The sequence below is a fragment of the Zophobas morio genome, unplaced genomic scaffold (genome assembly GCF_036711695.1).
Source record: "Zophobas morio isolate AGI-343-1 ecotype UQ-CSIRO unplaced genomic scaffold, CSIRO_AGI_Zmor_V1 ptg000004l, whole genome shotgun sequence".
Lineage (NCBI taxonomy): Eukaryota > Metazoa > Arthropoda > Insecta > Coleoptera > Tenebrionidae > Zophobas > Zophobas morio.
The window spans coordinates 14342035-14364903 of record NW_026972109.1 but is presented as its reverse complement, the minus strand read 5'-3'; the positions used below and the strand labels follow the sequence as shown (position 1 = coordinate 14364903).

At 32.7% G+C, this 22869-nt stretch overlaps 1 protein-coding gene across 1 annotated transcript in view; it reads right to left on the bottom strand.

The window, feature by feature from the left end:
- LOC135142214 (fringe glycosyltransferase) overlaps window positions 1-22869 on the bottom strand; it is a 137543-nt gene that overhangs the window by 2245 nt on the left and 112429 nt on the right. Inside the window, exons 7-8 of the mRNA XM_064073888.1 lie at window positions 2550-2620; window positions 1637-1731 (exon numbers count right to left, since the gene is read on the bottom strand). Of these exons, the coding sequence (XP_063929958.1) occupies window positions 1637-1731; window positions 2550-2620 (166 nt within the window). The remainder of the gene's footprint in view (window positions 1-1636; window positions 1732-2549; window positions 2621-22869) is intronic.

The following is a 22869-nucleotide window of genomic DNA, read 5'->3' as shown; positions in this document are numbered from 1 at the left end:
CGAATTTCAGATTAAGATAAGTTTAAAGTTGCAGTAACTAAAGTCAGAAGTTCAAGATTGTTTTAAGTACTTGTGAGAGTTTACAAATGCAAATCAGACAATAAAAGGCCAATCAAATCTTATGAGATGACACTAGAAAACAACGAATTTCTAGTTTTTCAAGATATAAAATTTTACTATCTGGGGACTTTAACTTTTCCTTTCGGAAGTTTGTAGTTTAAAATGTTCACCGTAAATAGAAAAGTCGAAAAAATGCAACATCTAAGTATTTTAAAGATTGAAATGTTGTTTGGTGGAATTTTAACGTAAGAGCTCACAATTACAAATCCCGACTGCTTTAAAGTTTTAAGACCAAACAAAATTACTGTCTGTAATTTTCAACCAAGTCGTAACGCTACAGATTATGAAATTAAAGTAAAACGACTGTATAAACGTTGGCTTTAAACATTAATAGAAATCAGCACCAAGAATGGTAACTATTTAAAAATCTTGAATAGAATAAAAGTTAAATGCTAAGCTTGAAAAGCAGAACGCAACTTGTTATTCAAAACCCGAATACAACGATAAATAAATACGAAAACTTCCACTAATGTCATAAAGCGGAGTTTTCAAATAAAAAACAGAACCCAAAGTACGAATTTCGGAAATAATCTCACTGAAATTCTGCGATTAATAAATAATTCAAAGCTCCAAAGTTTAAAATTCAATATTAAATTTGATATGAGTACATAAAGCGACCGTTTTAGAATCTAAAATGCATGAAACTGCGGTCGAAAGTAAAATATCCAGATTAAAAAGAGCAAAATACTGAGATTCAAATTAAAATGTTAAATTGAATTATCACGGAAGCTCAACAATCTTTTATAACTGAAAAACACACAAAATAAAAATTACTTTGGAAGTAATCTTCTGGCTTCTCGTGGTTAATAATCTGAACGTCAGAATTTAAAAATATTACCTACGAATACAACAAAAATAAAATGTAAGTAGGTAGATGAATTCCATTTTAATTTTCTAATGAATGGTCAAAGACAAAAGCAGCTGTCGACTGACAGTTGAAGCGAAGTGTGCAACATTCTTCGTCAGGTTTTTTTCATGATTTGTTAAAAATTGGGAGCTAGCTCAGATTTCACGGTTAATCTACATGATGATTCTCGACAACTGACCCCAGAAGCGAGCTGTGGAAACGACCGACGTTTCACACTTCAATTTGAATCATTTTCATCTTTGATCGTGTCATTTTATTGCTCGAAACATGAATAAAAATTCTGATATACGGTCGATCGGACAAGCTTTCCAGATAAATAAAAAATCTTTGCTTTAAAAAATCGTTTCCGCTCAAAGCCATAATCATATTAAAATTCTGCGCACCTTCCCATGGTTTCTAATCCCGCATCGTGTCATTCGCACTCTACATCTTCTGCATTCGTAAGAGCCACAACCAAGACAAACAACTTCTCAAAATGAATCCGCCAAAGATCGAAATTTTTTGCCGCATACTATTAATTAATGCTGCAATGGCCCGCGGGAGTCCCGCCTAATTAGCTCGGATTATATTGGATTTTTATGGTTTTGGCGAGAGGAAACCATAAATTCGGCCCCCGGGTGGTTAGATTTTATTATGTTATGGGCATACCTGGTCTTCGAGAATCTCCCGCCTGATGAACTTCATCGGCTCGAGATGAGAGTGGAACTGGTCGACGACCGTCAACGGCTTCTTCAGCAGGTGCTCTGCAATAAATTCGTAGGCGTTGATTAGAATCGTGCATTTCCGTGAGATTTCTACATTAATTTTAATCTGTGGCTTGTGGCAGCCCACGGAAGGCCCAAGGACATTACAAATGCAAATATTTGCTTCCCGGTGTGAGGTGTTTACTGAGGAGGTTTACTTTATTCAGGTGATGACAAAGGAAATGCAGATAATTGATATCAGAAAGTATGTTTTGCAAGACGTCTTGTCAATGACTTCTTGTTAGTCCACAACTTTTGCATGTCGTATTCAAAAGTTATGGTTTCAACAGGACAGTGCTCCTGCGCATTATCTTCATTCCAGATTCCTGTGTACATTTTTCAAAAAGGCGTGCAAACAATTTAAAAAGTTACAAGCTTATTTTTATTTATTATCAAATACATTTATTCCGTCACCAACGCAAATCAACACATTTTTAAAATGTCAACGGATCCTACGCATCGGAAGCTACAACTATCGTTCCACTGAGAGAATATCATTCAGACGCTGAATTCTGGACCTTATAAAGCTTCCCAGACATTTGGAAGCCTTGTGTAAATCTTTTAATACCTTTACGGTCGCATGAGTCATATATCAGAATGTCTACATTTTATCTTACAAGATTGATAGCACAGCCAACATATGACACTCTCCCCTACTCAAACTGTGACCTTGCGACTTCAATAAGATCGTCACTAAGTAAACACCCGCTCAAAGCAAACATATTTGAATTTATGATAAGTACAAGCCGCTCTCCTTCAAATATTAAACATGTAAGAAGTCTATCGACTCCCCAACCACCTCGTCTTATTTTACTCACCAATGATATAGCCCATGGTTACGTCGTCCGGCAACCGTATTTTCTCTCCGGTGCTGATGAACTTGCCGCCACTGAAACAAGAAATAAATCATTATTAAAAGAAAAAAACCGTGTTATAAGTGATAAACGCGCATACAAAACAACCAGTTCTGTAATCCCCGGAGCTGCGGCGAGCAGTGGTGGAGGCGACCATCTTTGTCTCGAATTTCGAGGTCTTAATGCGATTAGGACGTTAAAGCCCATATTAAAGTTCACAACACGAATTTAAGGAACTGCGACTCTGGTTAATGTTTTAATACGCGCGGCCGTCTGGGGGCGGTTTAATTAATTTTAGAAACGTGACGGCGGAACGTCAAAAAAAGCTGAAAATGTACGACTTGGCGAGGTTGAGCGGCTTTCAGCGACAGTCGGTAAGGCAAGGGTTGTTGAGACTGTTGTAAGAAAATTCACCTTTTTCTAACCAAGATTAAAGTTTGATTTAAGCACCAAATGAAAATGTTATACTAAGATGATGAAGGGCTGCCCTCCAAAAGCAGCAGCGTCACGAAGCGAAGTGTTCTTTTTATGTAATTTATACATCGAAAGAATTCGACTATTAAGCACATTCTGCACATTCAAGTTTACGTACTTTCAGTTAATTCACCAACCCTATAGAAACTAGAATACGAGCCCTAAGTCGCGTGTTGCACTATCAAACAGTCTTCATCTCGATCAAACAAAGTAATTCCAGCGATTCAGTCTCAATTTTTCGGCGCATCAATCGTCTTATCTAATCCATTATCGGTCGAAGATCCCCAGCTCCCTCGCTCGATACGCCACTGATCAGCACATGTCGTGCCCGTTTCCGAGATAGAGAATCGGCAGGTGGCAGGTGGTGGTCGTGTGAGTCCATCATTATCTCGAAATTGCCACGGTCGATCGCTCCAATCCCGTCTGTCGAAGGAAGAAAAGAAGAAAAGGTCCGTCGGCTCGTTTTCATCCTCTGCACAGTCGGCCCACCGAAAAATTCGCGTCCGAACTATTCGACAAATTTTCGAGGAGGTGATCTCTTTAATTGACAAGTGATTAGATAAAGGACGGATCGCATTAATTCCTGCGGCGGTTGGATCTCTCGGAAAAAATTCTTAAAATGTCTTTAGATAAAAATTAATGAGGACCGAAAAATCCGGACCCAATTAAAAACGCGTGGGTCTTGGGTTGGCGCTGCGGAGAGGCGGAATTTTACATAAATTCGATTGCGTGTCATCGTGGAAATTGAGATGGAATATTTTATCAATCGGCCGGTGGGATTTTTTGTGGAATTAGCGCCATATGGTTTTCGGGGGAGATTTTTATCGAAGGAACGATACTAAATTCGTACTAAAATGGTATTGGTAATAATCCTCTTGGTAATCATAACTTATTCGGGAAATTAGCTTGAGAAGATAAGAATACTAAAATAGGTACCCGATATTGAGTTAGATTAATCTTGTTACTATTTCAAATTATGTATCGTCATCTATTATCTAATACAGTCATGCCTGCAGAGACTCATTTATTCGTTGCAGTATTTAAATCTACATTCTCCTGTCATTGAGAATATCCCTTGAATTCGTAATGTACTTACTACATGCATGATGTGTGATAGTTATGGAAGTTTTCAAATGTCATTTTTGGATGATTGATAGCGGTTTTTACATTTAACACGTCTTTAGGACCTGGTTTATAGAAACCGAAGTTAAAGTTAATTCGCGATTAACTTTTAATTGAGGTTCGTTGCTAGGCGACGTGCAGGTTTTAACCAATCACGAGCTACCATTCCACATTTTAATCCAGTGTTAAATTAATCGAGGATTAAATATTTAACTCGCGTTTCTATAAACCGGCCCTAGATCTTGTACACGACTTTTCAATTTTTTTACGTAAAATGTCACTGATAATTTAAATGGTAATCGTCAAATGTCGGGAACGTGATTAACTGAAAAACCACGCCTTATGAGTAAATATCTGGTTGACCGAGCTTCACTCGGCTCGTTTGGTAGTATTAGATCAGATTAGGACAGATAAATATGCGTATAGTATGCATTTTGAAGTACACGCGCTAGTTAAAAATACACATTAAAAAAGAAATTCCATAAGCAGTCTTTGTTTTAAATAGTGATGAGTGACATGTAGAGATTAAAGAATGGAAAACTGGAATTATTGCTTGACATTTTTATTAAAATCTCATTTGTTACCCAAGTTCTCTCTCTGTCGTTCTCTTTTTTTCCTAGTTCTCTCTCTCGACTCTAGAAAAAGGTCACAACCACTTTCTTACTGCCAGAATGGTTTCGCCTCTGGTGTGATTAACATACTGAGTTACCGTGCTCTTTTGCGTTATTTCTAATTTCTCAATCTCAACCCTGCTCCCGAAAATGCCACTTACGAAAGTGTGCGAAAAGTTGAGCCCAAAAACTGAAATAATACGGTCCCATCCCGGAAAACGATCACATATTGACCCTGACCGTCGAACCTCTGAAATGAATGCTTGACAACATAACCTTAACTCAACGCACTTTCGTCTGCCTTTTATCCGCTCACTGTTTAGTTTTCCGTAAATTTTGTCACCTCAGAGGGTGAATTTTAACGTCCTCTATACAGTGGAGTATGTTTCGGTACGTACAATTGAAGATAAAAAGGTACGTCAAACGTACTGTCAGACTGTCACCCAAACTTCTCTTATAAAACAATCTCGTGTTCGTGTAGTGTCATCCGATGTTACCTAGCAACGAATATAATTCACTGCCTGAAAATTGCTGAAAATGTATGAAGCTGTAATTTTCAGAAGTTAAAACTATGATGAATCGATTTCTTGACCCAAAAAACCCCCAACCTGTAAATTTCATCGAAATCGTTAGAGCCGTTTTCGAGAAACCCATTATATATATAGATATATATTTATATATATATATATTCATCTATCAGGCAGTTTCGCATAGGGTGCTCATGTGACAACAGCGCAATTCATGCCGTCTTGGTTTATATCTTAGCTACATCTCACCTGAAATGACAGTTTGGCCACTTGCTCAGTGATAGCAGCACGTAATTTTGCTAGCTTCGTTAAACACTGTTTTGACTAAATTGTAGAAAACTATGCATCATTGCAAGTGTTTACAGCCATTGTAGTTTGTAGAGGTCAGTCAAATTTTTATTTTTGTGTGAACAGTGTGGAATGGAACTTACTCGAAATCATAACAACACGATAAATAGATTTTTATCTACAATAATAAATATAAGTGAGTTTTCTAAATTGACAGTGGATATTGAGATATTATCAAGAAAGATTTGGTTTTCTCACCAGTTCAGTGCAAGTTTTATAAACGCGATGTTGTTAAACAAATGTTTTAATGTTTACTTGCTAAGGTTATACTTTCTAATTAGTAGGAAGAATTTACCATCCTTCAGCTTCCGCAGCAAATTCACTGGAGGAATACCAGTTAATAATCGAGACTGGGAGTGCTGCCAACATCTGAAACTGTGTTAGTACTTCTAAACCCTTGAAGAGAAAAATGGGCTGTAAAGACAGCATTTTCGGTTAAAACAAATTTCCTGTCCTTCAGATTCAATCGACAATTCACCAGGGGAATATCTCAACCAAAGTTGATTTTATCAAAAACTTTGAACCAGAAATAAAAAGTTGAGAGATGCTTTTAACCCTCTCTGTGAGAAACAGACAGTGAAGTTTTTCAATGTTAGTTAAGTTTTCTCAGTTGGTGGACTGACAAATAAATGTGTGGAAACTATTTGAAAAAATTAGATGAAAAAACAGTTTAAAATTTGTGTAAATGTAGAAGTTTGGTTGGAAACTATCTATAACAAACACATTTTCTGTTCATTATTTTTTGTAAATTGTACTCATTAAATGTGTTGTTAAACTTCCATATTTATAAAAATGTTTTTCTTACAATTCAGGAAATTTGGCACCTTCGTTATTTATGTAGTTTTTATAGTAAAAACATTTATTTATAACACATTTTGTATTTTTTTTTTAATTTTTTGTCTACTTTGAAACAAAATTATTATTTTATTTAGATGGAATCGCAGCATTAGAAAAAAGCGAAATCTTCCTGTGTGCCAAACTTCCCTCCTGTCAAGAGATGTTCGCGTAAATGCGCAAGTTCGGGAACCTTCTGAAAATATCAAAATATAATGTATTTTCAAAAAATTAAAAGGAATATGATTAGAGTCACTGATGTATAGGTTGTGCTTTAAGACTTTTTTTTATTTTTCTAATAAAGTTAATATAAATAGTCTGGAGCCGTATATTTTTGTAACCTCATCTCAAATACATATTGTGTAAAATTGTTTTTTTTTTTTTTGTATTTATTATAAATACATTTAGCATCATGTTTGCAAGATTTCGTCAGTTAGTAGAAGTTTAATGCAACTGAATAGTTTAGTGTGTGCCAAATTTCTTGATTGGTAAAAAAAATTTCTATAAAGAGGCAACATTGGCAACTCCCTAATAATGAAAAATTAAAATTGAATGAAGTGGATGATTACTAGGCTTTGTTACTTTCCGAACGTAAGTGAAGGAATCCATCGGGCGGCTTACCAGTTTCATGTTTTCTTTACGTTTCATGACCCCCCAGAGTACAAAAAAAATAGTCTACCGTTTCTGTCTGTCCGTCTGTATCGATTTTGATTAGACAGATAATCTCCTAAACTACTGGATCGATTGTTGTCAAATTTTGTTTGTATATTACGAATATCATGTAAATGGTAAAACGCGAACCAAAATTTGGTTAACCATCCCCACCAACAATTTGATGACGTCTGCTCATTATGCTGCATAGTCAACATTACCAGAATTGTATGAAATGATATACTCTTGTATTTGTGGTTTACAAATCTTGAATTTGTGTATGATTAAACTTTGACTTTTTTTTTTAATTTTAATGAAGTATACTGTTATAAATAGCTTTTAGATGTTTTTGTCAATAAGTATGTAATTTCTATTAAAGTTGATATAAATAAATTTTACGAGTATATTTTTGGAACCTCAAATGGTGTGTAAAATTTCTTTTAGTTTTTTATTATGCATTTATTCTAAATAATTACATTAAGTTATTTTTTTAACATTTCGTCAATTAGCAGAAGTCTCATGGGCTTGAAAACCTTATGCGTGCCAAACTTCCTTATTGATGAGAAAAAAATTTGCAAATACGGAACTCTGGAAACTCCTAATAAATTTAAAAAAATCTTTTATTTTGTACCAGCCATTAAAAGTAGGTCGTTTGGCCTTATGTAGTATTAATTTATTATTTGCCTTACAGGCTTAATAATATTCCCAGTAGGGGTACAAATTAACTTAATCTACCTCATATAAATCAATAACAATAAAATAAATAAAATAAAATAAAAATTCGAGTGTTATATAATAAATATTCTATTCTTTCTGCTTGCCCACCCCTTGCCATAGTTCTCTTATCTTCCATACTTCTTTCATCCAGTCCAGTCCTCTTCCATCCTCGTTTAGCACTTCTTCCCTACTTTCCTCCGATTCTCTCAATCCTTCACATCCTTCCAGCATATGCTCTATTGTTTCTCCCTCTCTCCAACATATCCTACACCTTCTGTCAGTTTCATCCATCCAAAAATTATTCTCTTTCTCTTCATTTCCACACCTAAATCTCGCCATCATTCTTTTCTCCTTTATACTTTCTCTCTGTGTGTACTTTGGTACTTCATCCTTTACTATTTTTCTATAGTCTGCATTATATCTAGACTCCGATATTCTCGATCTACGTTCTTGCTTATCTATATCCTTATCTCTTACACTCAGCTCTTCTTTCATACTCCTTCCCATTTCCCTCATTCTCTCTATTTCTTCACACGCATATCCCTTTCCTTCATAATACTTGTCCCTTTCGTTCCAAACATGTTTTCCCCCTTCCTTTCTTATTTCTTTCCAACATTCTTGCAATATCTTGCAATCACCTCTCTCACTGAACTTCTCTTCAAATCCAACCGCCCTTTTACCCGCTTCCACTCTCATTTTCTCCCTTTTTGTTTCTTCTCTCACTATATACCCCGGCGTATACTTTTCCAATCCCAATGTCCATTCGTTTGGCCTTATGTTTAGTAGATAAACAAGTCTTGTTTACCGGTAGATAAAGGAGTCTTTTATCTACAATTTATTTTGTTATTTGTTAAGATTACAAATTGAAACCAAAGTCAAACCAAGACAACACATGTATTAGCCAACACGTTTGCATTCGCCGATGCGCGACGCAGCGTATTAAAAATATTACGTACAGCACATTCGAACAGTTTTAAAGTTTTAGTTAAAATCTGGTAGAAAATAAAATAAAATATTACACTCGATGATAAAGAATGTTTATGTACTCGTGAAAAATAGTCCACTAGTGAATGATCACTTTTCTCTTGTAGATAATAAATAACATTTTTTTTTTCAAAAAAAGACTAAATGAATGGAATAATGTGGATAACTACTAGAACAATATCTTCCTAATTTTATTGGAGTGAACTAATATAAATACACGTTTTATTTCCATAAGATGTGTGATTACGATCAGGGTCATAAATTCAAAAAATTGGTCTAAAGAGTTTAGACAGTACTTCTCTCGCTCTTAGAACCGTGTCTCTATGTCTGTCATAGTTTCTTCTCATTAGAGTTCTGTGACGGGCCATTTTAATAAAATCGCTTTCAGTCTGAAAGTCGCGGCTCGTTCTTAATTTGATCAAAAATAAATTGACTAATTCATAAATTTTTTTGAGTCACCCTGTATAAGCGAATTTAAAAAATATGAATCCAACCATAAATTACAAGTATAGTCTGATCATATTTTGCATATTTTCGAAAGGATTTATTTGGCAAAATTTTGACATGACGTAATCAATTTTTTGGGGTTGATAAACAATTGATCAAAAATTTACCATGCTTAGGATAACTTTAAAACATGTCCAAGATTTCAAAGCATTCGGTTCTGTAATTCCTGATTAAATCAATAAAATAAATTCACGCATTCATTAATTTTTTTGAGTCACCCTGTATATGCAAATCCAAAAAATATGAACGGAATGATAAATCACAAGTACAGACTCATTATATTTTGTACATTTTAGATAAAATGTATTCACCAAATTTGGGGTGACGTCATCAATTTTTTTAGGGGGGATGAGCAAATACATTTTGATAAAAAATTTGCCATGCTTATAATAACTTTAAAACATCTCCAAGATTTCAAAGCATTCGGTTCTGTAATTCCTGATTAAATCAATAAAATAAATTCACGCATTCATTGATTTTTTTGAGTCATATTTATAAAAATGTTTTTCTTACAATTCAGGAAATTTGGCACCTTCGTTATTTATGCAGTTTTTATAGTAAAAACATTTATTTATAACACATTTTGTATTTTTTTTTTAATTTTTTGTCTACTTTGAAACAAAATTATTATTTTATTTAGATGGAATCGCAGCATTAGAAAAAAGCGAAATCTTCCTGTGTGCCAAACTTCCCTCCTGTCAAGAGATGTTCGCGTAAATGCGCAAGTTCGGGAACCTTCTGAAAATATCAAAATATAATGTATTTTCAAAAAATTAAAAGGAATATGATTAGAGTCACTGATGTATAGGTTGTGCTTTAAGACTTTTTTTTATTTTTCTAATAAAGTTAATATAAATAGTCTGGAGCCGTATATTTTTGTAACCTCATCTCAAATACATATTGTGTAAAATTGTTTTTTTTTTTTGTATTTATTATAAATACATTTAGCATCATGTTTGCAAGATTTCGTCAGTTAGTAGAAGTTTAATGCAACTGAATAATTTAGTGTGTGCCAAATTTCTTGATTGGTAAAAAAAATTTCTATAAAGAGGCAACATTGGCAACTCCCTAATAATGAAAAATTAAAATTGAATGAAGTGGATGATTACTAGGATTTTTTACTTTCCGAACGTAAGTGAAGGAATCCATCGGGCGGCTTACCAGTTTCATGTTTTCTTTACGTTTCATGACCCCCCAGAGTACAAAAAAAATAGTCTACCGTTTCTGTCTGTCCGTCTGTATCGATTTTGATTAGACAGATAATCTCCTAAACTACTGGATCGATTGTTGTCAAATTTTGTTTGTATATTACGAATATCATGTAAATGGTAAAACGCGAACCAAAATTTGGTTAACCATCCCCACCAACAATTTGATGACGTCTGCTCATTATGCTGCATAGTCAACATTACCAGAATTGTATGAAATGATATACTCTTGTATTTGTGGTTTACAAATCTTGAATTTGTGTATGATTAAACTTTGAGTTTTTTTTTTAATTTTAATGAAGTATACTGTTATAAATAGCTTTTAGATGTTTTTGTCAATAAGTATGTAATTTCTATTAAAGTTGATATAAATAAATTTTACGAGTATATTTTTGGAACCTCAAATGGTGTGTAAAATTTCTTTTGGTTTTTTATTATGCATTTATTCTAAATAATTACATTAAGTTATTTTTTTAACATTTCGTCAATTAGCAGAAGTCTCATGGGCTTGAAAACCTTATGCGTGCCAAACTTCCTTATTGATGAGAAAAAAATTTGCAAATACGGAACTCTGGAAACTCCTAATAAATTTAAAAAAATCTTTTATTTTGTACCAGCCATTAAAAGTAGGTCGTTTGGCCTTATGTTTAGTAGATAAACAAGTCTTGTTTACCGGTAGATAAAGGAGTCTTTTATCTACAATTTATTTTGTTATTTGTTAAGATTACAAATTGAAACCAAAGTCAAACCAAGACAACACATGTATTAGCCAACACGTTTGCATTCGCCGATGCGCGACGCAGCGTATTAAAAATATTACGTACAGCACATTCGAACAGTTTTAAAGTTTTAGTTAAAATCTGGTAGAAAATAAAATAAAATATTACACTCGATGATAAAGAATGTTTATGTACTCGTGAAAAATAGTCCACTAGTGAATGATCACTTTTCTCTTGTAGATAATAAATAACATTTTTTTTTTTCAAAAAAAGACTAAATGAATGGAATAATGTGGATAACTACTAGAACAATATCTTCCTAATTTTATTGGAGTGAACTAATATAAATACACGTTTTATTTCCATAAGATGTGTGATTACGATCAGGGTCATAAATTCAAAAAATTGGTCTAAAGAGTTTAGACAGTACTTCTCTCGCTCTTAGAACCGTGTCTCTATGTCTGTCATAGTTTCTTCTCATTAGAGTTCTGTGACGGGCCATTTTAATAAAATCGCTTTCAGTCTGAAAGTCGCGGCTCGTTCTTAATTTGATCAAAAATAAATTGACTAATTCATAAATTTTTTTGAGTCACCCTGTATAAGCGAATTTAAAAAATATGAATCCAACCATAAATTACAAGTATAGTCTGATCATATTTTGCATATTTTCGAAAGGATTTATTTGGCAAAATTTTGACATGACGTAATCAATTTTTTGGGGTTGATAAACAATTGATCAAAAATTTACCATGCTTAGGATAACTTTAAAACATGTCCAAGATTTCAAAGCATTCGGTTCTGTAATTCCTGATTAAATCAATAAAATAAATTCACGCATTCATTAATTTTTTTGAGTCACCCTGTATATGCAAATCCAAAAAATATGACTGGAATGATAAATCACAAGTACAGACTCATCATATTTTCTACATTTTAGATAGGATTTATTCAACAAAATTTAGAGCTGACGTCAACAATTTTTTGGAGGGAATAAGTAAATATATTTTGATTAAAAATTTTTCATGCTTATCATAACTGTAAACCATCTGCAAGATTTCAGAGCATTCGGTTTTGCAGATTCCAAATTAAATTGCAAAATGTTGTTTCAAAATTTTGTTTTTTTTTTTTTCAAAAATCTGGACGTTTCGGGTAAAAACTCAAGTCGGAGTCATAAACTACATGTGTAGGACTATGTTGTTTTGTACAATTTAAAACCTATTTACTATGTACAGTTTTGAAGTGACGTCATCACATTATTGGTGGGGATGATTAGACAAATTTTGGTTAGCCTTTTACCATCTACATGATATTCCTAATATAAATGCAAAATTTCACAACATCGGTCCAGTACTTTCGGAGATTATTTGTCTAATAAAAATCGGAGACGGCAGACGGACAGACGGACAGACAGACGGACAGACAGACGGAAATGGGAGACCTATTTTTTCGTCCTCTAGGGGTCATGAAAGGTCGAGAAAACGTAAAAGTAGAGAGTCAGCCAACGGACTCGATTACAATACTTCCTTTGCTTACGCTCGGGAAGTAAAAAAATGAATAAATAAAGATCAAATTTTACATATTTTCCTAAGTGGACGTTATTCGTATGCTTGTGTACTAGTTTAAAGCGAATCTCAAATAATGTGTACAAAACAATTGTTTTGGCTCAGTATTATGTCTTCTAATTACTTATTTTGCGTTTATGAATTTTGTCAAATATTAGAAATATTTTTGGTCTATATGTGGTGTGAGTGCCAAACTTTCTCATTCGTAAAATACTTGTTTGTAAACGCAGAATTTCGCTAACTCCTGAATACATAAATATATAATTGTTATTCAAGAATGTCAAAAAGATTCACCACATGAGTTTATCATCAATGTACTATATTTCGGGACTAATGTTTCTGTTCTAAGAAAATTGATTTTATTGGTATACCCACCTCTCACTGTAAAAGGAGTTCTAAATGAAATTTAAAATTTAATTTTTAGTGTTTTATATTTCTCACTCTAATAGACCACAATAATTTGTGTTTATAAAAATCATTTGTCACGAAAAAATTTTCAGTATTTGAAAAAATCGAAAATCTTGGGTGTGCCAAACTTCTTCGCTGTTAGGAGAGATTCCCATAAATACGGAAGTTCGGCAACACCTCAAAACGTGATGTATGTATTTAAAAAAAATGAGAGAATGTGTACACTGGGGTAACTACTGCATAGATAATGCTTTTAGGCTTTTTTTTATAACTTCTATTAAAGCTGATATAAACAGACTTTCGTCGTATATTTTTGTAAATTCATCTCAAGTGGTATCTAAAAATATTATTTCTTTATTATTTATTCTCAAAACTTAAAATAATGTTTTTATAACATGTCGTCAATTAGCAGAAGTCTCATGCGCGTCAATAATAAATTCTAGTGGCTGCCAAACTTCCTCATGGATGAGAAAAAAATCTATAAATACAGAATTCTGGCAACTGCCTAAAACATAAGATTTTTTTCTCAAAAATTTTGGAATTTTCATTTGTTACAATTACAGTTGTAATAAAAAAAATCTACGATAACTGACGTTTATTTATTCACTCTTTTTTGTCAAATATCCTCCGTTATCCTTCTATACACCAAAATTGTTAACAAGCAACAACGGTAACTGACAAACTGCTGATCTGTTTTCCATAAGTTCTGTTCTGCTTCTGCGACGCCCTGAAGCCCAGCGAATGCACTGCACACATCACCTTTGACGCGCTTTGTAAAAATGATAGTTTCAGTAGATCAACCGATTCTAAATAACAATAGCAATAACACGTGCAGCGCGCACGGGAGCCAAAACATCCGCACGGGAACAAAGAGTGGTTTCAGAGAATCAGTTGGGCTATTTTTATGTTTTCGACTATTTTCATAAAAATTGATAATTTTTGAAAACAAGTTATATATCAATATGGTAACTATTCATTTTTTTGTGTTGTTTAACTTCCGTTTTTATGAGAACATATAATATAATTGGGAAATTTAGCTGTCGCAATATTTTTGTAAATTTAAATAGTAGTAAAAGTTTTTTCTAAATGGTGATGTTTTGAAACTGTTCTCGGTATTTACATGTAGTACATATTAAATTACAATAATCCCCATACTAGTTGACAATGAGTTTAGTATACTAAAATAGATACATTCTGTTTTTTGTAAAATTACTGGTGAAAATAATCACCCGCTTCATTCCATTCATTCTGACAGTTTTTTAGATGAAATTATGTTTTTCATATTTTTAGAGTTTTTAGATTTCCAGATTTACAGAATTTTTTCTCATCAATAAGGATGTTTGGCACCATTAGATTTGTCAAGTGAATAAAACTTCTGCTAATCGACGAAATGTTGCAAATATAAATTATTGTACTATTTAGTATACTTATACAATTAAGATAAGTTTACAAAACTATAAGGGTAGAGCCTGTTTTTATCAACTTCATTGAAAATTACTTAAAAAAATTGGTCGTCACTAAGTACAGTCGAACAAGTACAGCTTCCAAAAATGATCAAATTTGACTTCGAGAACTTTGTTATCATCACTCCTATGGGCTAAAATTAATATAAGCATGCGTGGATTGTTAAGGTATAGGTAAAGAAGAATAGTGTGTATATGTCTCTTATGAGTTTTTCTATATAAAATTTTTTTGATGACGTCAGCAACATTTTAGCAAAGACATGAATGTCAGTTTGAATAGGTGCAGTATAACACTATTTTAGTAACAGTACTGTTACCCTCAGATTTTCAAGGAAATGGGATGTGAATAAAACATGACACTTCACTGATTAATTATTTTGGGGTCACTTGATCACTTGATATTTCGACAGAACTTTCCTGGCTCCTAAAGTACAACATATCCAGCTTCTTTGAAAGATTGTAAAATTTGATTCTGCAAATTTTAGTTTTTTTACGAGAAGCCTTGTAAGTTGAAATAAACATATGTATTATGTGGTGTTACAGTAAATGTAAAGAAGCGTGCTACGCCTATGTTTTGAAATGAGTTTTTTGCAATTTCAAAGTTAAATTGCAAAATGTTGTTACGCAGTCTTGATTTTTTTCAAAAATTTGCATGTTTAAGATCACAATAACACAAGATGAATTTAAATAACATTTATTCAGCAAAGTTGTAAAATGATGTCATCAGTTTTTAGGGGGATCGTAAACCCATAAATTTTTATTAACGATTTACCTACGTGTTTCCGATAACCTTAAAACCTTTGCAGAGTTTCATATCATTCGGTTTTGAAACTTCAAAATTAAACTGTAACATGTCGTTAAACAAATTTGATTTTTACATAAGCGTAAGCTGAGGAAGTATAGTGGTCAAGTCCATCGGGCGACTTGCGACTTTCGTGTTTTTTCGACGTTTTATGGCCCCTAAAGTACGAAAAAAGTGGTCTTCCGTTTCCGTCTGTCTGTTCGTCTATCTGTCTGTCCGCCTGTCTGTCTGTGTCGATTTTTAATCTTAGACACATAATCTCTGAAACTACCGGACCGATTGTTGACAAATTTTGTACATATATATTAGGATTAGGACAATCATGTAGATGATAAAACGCTAACCAAAATTTCGTTAATAAGCCCCACCACAAATGGGGTGACGTCATCTCCAAAATTTACAATGGTAAATTTGTTTTTAATTTTATAAAATAAGATACGTCTGCACTTGTGCTGTATGAATCCGTGTTGAGTTTTCACCTTCGACATCCACATTTTTGGAAAGAAATCAAAATTGTATAGCAACAAAGTATTTAATCTTGAAACTGAAAAGCCGAATATCTTGTAAAAAGTTGATATATATATAAAATGTGCACACTACTACTAAAAGTAGGTACTTGTGGTTTATCGACGCATTCATGTTTTTTTGAATTTCTTATACAAAGTTATTAAAAAAATTAATGGATGGGACATGTTTTATTAGTTGTTAATAGTAATACACTGCATTTACTAAAATTGATGATATACATGTCTTTGCTAAGATGTTGATGACGTCATCAAAAAAAATTCGAAGTTAAATTTGATAATTTTTCGAAGCTGGATTTGTTCGACTGTACTTTAGGGCTGAAGGAAATCCTGTCGAAATATACTTTGATCAATTTACAAAGTGTATTTATATATATCAGTTTACTTCATTAAACATCGAAAAATATTGTTTTTCTTCAAACGTCAAAAAAACATGACTTTATGTACCTCAACAAATGAACTTAAAGTATGACATTTCAGCCGCTCCTCACCACCGACAGATAAAAATTTTTGCTGCCGCTACAGGCGGCAGCAAAAGTAAAACCATAGCAACAGCATACAAATCATTCCAAAGCACACTGAAAAACCATAGTAACAGTTAACTTAATTCATTCGTTTTAAAGAATTGATATGTAATTCCATTTTTTTAAATTACTTCTCTAATTGAATTGCAGACGTTTGAAGAAAAAATAGCATGTTTTATTCGGAGAAAAATGACTTTTCGTGGCTCATCTGTAATTGCCGGCCTCGCGCGCTCGGCCGTCAAACCTACAGATTCGCCACGAAAAGTCTCATTTTAGCTCCTAATAAAACAATATACTATTTAGTAATTATCCACATCATTCTATTAATTTTGTTTTTTTTGAAAAAAGAAAGTATTTTTTATATTTTAGGGAGTTTTCAGAATACCGTGTTTACAATTTTTTTTTCTCAACAACAAGGAAGTTTGGCACACATCAGATTTTCGAGTACATGAAACTTCTGCTATTGACGCAATATTATAAAAATAAATTACTGCATGTATTTAGAATAAATTCTAAAAAAAAAAAACAAATGTACACACCATATAATCAACTTTATTAGAAATAATTAAAAATAACATCTGAAAGCTATTTAAAACAGTTTAATTTATTTAAAAAAATGGTCGAAAATTATTTCGACAGAATTTTCCTCTCTCTTGAAGGACAGTGCGAGAAATCCTGCTTCTTTAAAAAAATATAAAATTTAATATTGCGATTTTCATTTTGTGTTAACCTCTGTAAAGTAAACATCTTTGGCGTAAATAACTCCCCTGTGGCCCCTACGCCGCGAAGCCGTAATTCAAGAGGGTACACAAGTGTGGACAATATGAAATATATTTAAATAAGCAGATAACCAACTGTAAAAAATGATTGAAATTCTCAATTTCTCAATACATGCTTAACATCAACTGTTTATGTTTTTACTTCGTGTCTCCACAACACAGAGGAGAGAAGTGATTAATCAGTTTCTTTTCCCGAAAACAGTTACAAATTAGAAGATTTCATCAAAATTGTAAAATGACGGACAAATTTTGATTAACGATTTGTCATGCCTGGTGCAACCTTCAAACATTTGCAAGATTTCAGAGCCCTGCGTTTTGCAGTTTCAAATTAAAATTGTAAAATACAATTTTGAACTACATATTTCCCAAAAATTTGGATGTCTAGGGTAAAAACTCAACACGGATACCTTTTAAGATTTCATAACATTCGGTTTTGTAGTTTCAAAATTAAATTATAAAAGGTTGTTACAAAACTTTGCTTTATTATTTTTCAAAAATCTGGATGTCCATGGTAAAAGCTCAACACGGATTCATAAACCACATAAACCAATTGTGCAGGAGTATCCTATTTTATAAAATTTAAATAATAATTACTAATGTAAATTTTGGAGATGACGTCATCATATTATTGATGGGGATGATTAGCCAAATTATGGTTAGCGTTTTACCATCTACACAATATTCATTATACACATTAAAAATTTGACAGCAACCGGGACCGCAGTTTCGAAGATTATCTGTCTAATAAAAAAAAACGGCCAAACGGCAGATAGACAGACAGACAGACGGAAATGGACGACCAGTGTTTTCGTACTCTAGGATTTATGAAACCTCCAGAAAACAAAGAAGTAGGCAGTCGCTCGTTGTACTCGATTGCAATACTTCCTTAACTTATACAAGCGAAGTAAAAAAGTAATCATCCACCTTATTCATTTTTATTCTTGTATTATTATTATTAGGAGTTGCCAGTGTTGCGTATTTATAAGATTTTTTTTTATCATTCAAGAAGTATGGCACCCATAAATTTTTTAGTTGCATTAAACTTGCACTAATTGATAAAACCTTCTGAACATAAATTATTGAGCATATTTACAATAAATAAAAAAAAAACAATTTCACACAATAAGTATTTGAGATAAGGATAAAAAAATATCCATGTAAAGTCTATGTATCATCTTTATTACAAATTACAAGAAAAAATGTCTAAAAGCATAATCTATTCATCGGTGACTCTAATCTATACATTCTTTTTCTTTTTACTTCCCGAGCGTAAGCAAAGGAAGTATTGTAATCGAGTCCGTTGGTCGACTCTCTACTTTTACGTTTTCTCGACCTGTCATGATCCCTAGAGGACAAAGAAGTAGGTCTCCCGTTTCCGTCTGTCTGTCCGTCTGTCTGTCCGTCTGTCCGTCTGTCTGTCCGTCTGTCCGTCTGTCTGTCCGTCTGTCCGTCTGTCTGTCCGTCTGTCTGCCGTCTCCACTTTTTATTAGACAGATAATCTCCGAAAGTACTGGACCGATTGTTGTGAAATTTTGGATTTATATCAAGAATATCATGTAGATGGTAAAACGCTAACCAAAATTTGTCTAATCATCCCCACCAATAATGTGATGACGTCACGTCAAAATTGTACATAGTAAATAGATTTTAAATTGTATGAAATAACATAGTCCTAAACATGTAGTTTATGACTTCGAATTGAGTTTTTACCCGAAACGTCCAGATTTTTGAAAAAAAAATCAAAATGTTGAAACAACATTTTGCAGTTTAATTTGGAATCTGCAAAACCGACTACTCTGAAATCTTGCAGATGGTTTACAGTTACGATAAGCATGATAAATTTTTGAACAAAATATATTTACTTATCCCCTCCAAAAAATTGATGACGTCAGCTCAAAATTTTGCTAAATAAATCCTATCTAAAATGTCCAAAATATGATGAGTCTGTACTTGTGATTTATCATTCCATTCATATTTTTTGGATTTATATATACAGGGTGACTCAAAAAAATTAATGAATGCGTGTATTTATGTTATTGATTTAATCAGGAATTATAGAACCGAATGCTTTGAAATCTTGCAGATGGTTTACAGTTATGATAAGCATGATAAATTTTTTATCAAAATATATTTACTTATCCCCTCCAAAAAATTGATGACGTCAGCTCAGAATTTTGCTAAATAAATCCTATCTAAAATGTACAAAATATGATGAGTCTGTACTTGTGATTTATCATTCCATTCATATTTTTTGGATTTATATATACAGGGTGACTCAAAAAAATTAATGAATGCGTGTATTTATTTTATTGATTTAATCAGGAATTATAGAACCGAATGCTTTGAAATCTTGCAGATGGTTTACAGTTATGATAAGCATGATAAATTTTTAATCAAAATATATTTACTTATCCCCTCCAAAAAATTGATGACGTCAGCTCAAAATTTTGCCAAATAAATCCTATCTAAAATGTACAAAATATGATGAGTCTGTACTTGTGATTTATCATTCCGTTCATATTTTTTGGATTTTACAGAACCGAATGCTTTGAAATCTTGGAGATGTTTTAAAGTTATCATAAGCATGGTAAATTTTTTATCAAAATGTATTTGCTCATCCCCCCTACAAAATTGACGATGTCACCTCAAAATTTTGTTGAATAAATCCTATCTTAAATGTGCAAAGTATGATGAGTCAGTACTTGTGATTTATCACTGCGTTCATATTTTTTAGATTTGCTTATACGGGGTGCCTTAAAAAATTAATGACCGAGTTAATTTATTTTATTAATTAAATCAAGAATTACAAAACTGAATACTTTTAAATCTTGTAGACGGTTTAAAGTTATTGTAAGCATGGTAACTTTTTAATCAAAATGTATTTGTTTATCAACCCCAAAAAATTGATTACGTCATCTCAAAATTTTGCCGAATAAATCCTTTTGAAAGTGTGCAAAATATGATCAGACTATACATGTAATTTATCCTTGCATTCATATTTTTTAGATTTGCTTTTACAGGGTGGGTCAAAAAAATTAATGAATCAGTCAATTTATTTTTGATCAAATAAAGAACGAGCCGTGACTTTCAGACTGAAAGCAATTTCATTAAAATGTCCCGTCACAGAACTCTAATGAGAAGAAACTATGATTGACATAGAGACACGGTTCTGAGAGCGAGGGAAGTACTGTCTAAACTCTTTAGACCAATTTTTTTGAAAATACACTAAGTTTTCGGACGGTTGCCAAACTTTACGAGGACATCTCTTAACAGTAAGGAAGTTTGGCACACAGGAGAACTTCGTCTTTTTCAACTGCTGCAAATTCATCTAATTTTTTTTCGAAGTGGCCAACATAATTATAAAAAGAACTTTAACAAATGTGTTATAAATTAATATTTTTACTAAAAAAACTGTATTAATAACGAGGGTGCCAAATTTCCTGAATAGTAAGAAACATTTTCAACAACACATTTAAAATGTGAACAGTTTACATAGAAAAAAGGACAGAAAATGTGTTTGTGTAGTTCTCAACAAAATTTCTATATTAACACAAATTTAAAGATGTTTTTTCAACCAATTTTTGCAAATAATTTTCACACTTTTATTTGTCACTCCACCAATTGAGAAAACTTAACGAACACTGTATAGTTTCACTGCCTCACAGAGAAGGTTGAAGACATCTCAAAAAATTTTATTTCTAGTTCACAGTTTTTGATAAAATCACCATTTACTCCAGCAGCTGACCAATACTCCTCTGGCGAATAGTCGACAGAATTTAAAGGACAAGGAATTTTTTAAAATCAAAAACTAGTGAAAAATTGAAACGTCTTCACTGCCCATTTTTCACTCAAGAGTTCTAAAGTCTTCACACAATTTCAGTTGTTGAGAGTATTCATAGTCTCAGTGGTTGATTGGCACTCCTCTGGTGAATTTTCTGCTGAAGTTGATGGATACAAAATTTTCTCCACTAATTAGAAAGTTTAATTTTAAACAAGTGAACATCAATACAGTTGTTCAACAATATCGTGTCTGAAAAACTTGTACTGGACTGGATACCAAACAATATCATTTTTGATATTGTTTCAGTCTTTATTCTCAACTCCGAAAACTCACTTAAATTTGATTATTGTAAATAAGTATTTATACGTGATTATGGCTCGATCGAGTAATATTATGGCAAAAATAATAGTTTGACTAACCACAACTTTTAAAACATGCAAATGCAATGCCTGCCATGTGAATGTGCGAAAGTTCCTTTTAATGAGTAACATGTTTCGCATGGAGGCAGCACATTGCAGATTATCGACAAGCAAGCCAGGTTCTCATATGAAATAAGAAAACGTGTGCAACGATGTCAAATTTCACGTTTATTTATGCCAAAATTCCGCTTTGATGAAAGTGGCAATTTGGCACAGGTGCGAAAGTAACCACGAAGTTACCGAATTGCCTACAATATGCATGTTTTCGATGCCAAATTGCCGCCTAGATATATATATATATACAAACTTTGCTCGTTTAATAGTATAAGATTTTAGCCACAGCTGTCATAGCAACCAACTGCTTTTGTTGATAGAAAAGAGGCAAACTAAAATTAAAATTATGGAACAATCGAATGAAATCGCCAAAAAGAAACAAAATACTTACGAATTTTATGAAGTTTCTGTTCAACTATAGATATAGTTGTATACAATTTTATACTAAAATTGTAATAAAACAGAATTATTTGGAGATGATAAATTCAAACATTTCAAAGCTTTATGTCGTGACGTTAGAACCATAACTTATAACGTTACAGGAAATATTACAATACATCGACTTTATCGTAGAGAAATTTCAATTTCCGTCAGTGTCTTATATCTATTATAATATAATCTCCTCCTCTTCCCAGTGCCAAAGACATACGAGTGTATTTTTACTTTCCGAGCGTAAGCTAAGGAAGTATAGTAATCGAGTCCATCGGACTGTCTTACCTGTCTGGCGTCTGTATCAAGAATATTAGGAATATCATGTAGATGGTTAAACGTTAACCAAAATTTGGATAATCATCCCTACCAATAATTGATGACGTCATCTCAAATAATTCTATTTTGAAATGACTTAAATGTTATACAATAATATATTCCTATACCTGTGGTGTATAAATCCGCCTTGAGTTTTTTCTCTAAGCATCCAAATAATGATAAAATACGAATTATAATATTCAGAACAATTTGTTCGATTGTGACTTAATTAACAATTTTTTCTGTTTTGAGGAAACAAACTCATTCAAATCAAACTAATTTCTACGTGACATTCTTTCGATGTATGTATCAATATAAACACTTGAACTGAAGCTTGTTGTTAGTGCTGAGAGGATATTTTTCCCGTTGATTATCTGCATTAATGGTTCGTACTTGAGAGCGCAAATTCTTGGCTCAGGGGCTGCGGGGGTGTTTTTTGCCACTAATTTTCACTTTATAGAGATTACAAAAAAAAAAAACAAATATCGTAATATCAAAAAAAAAAGATAATTGAATTGT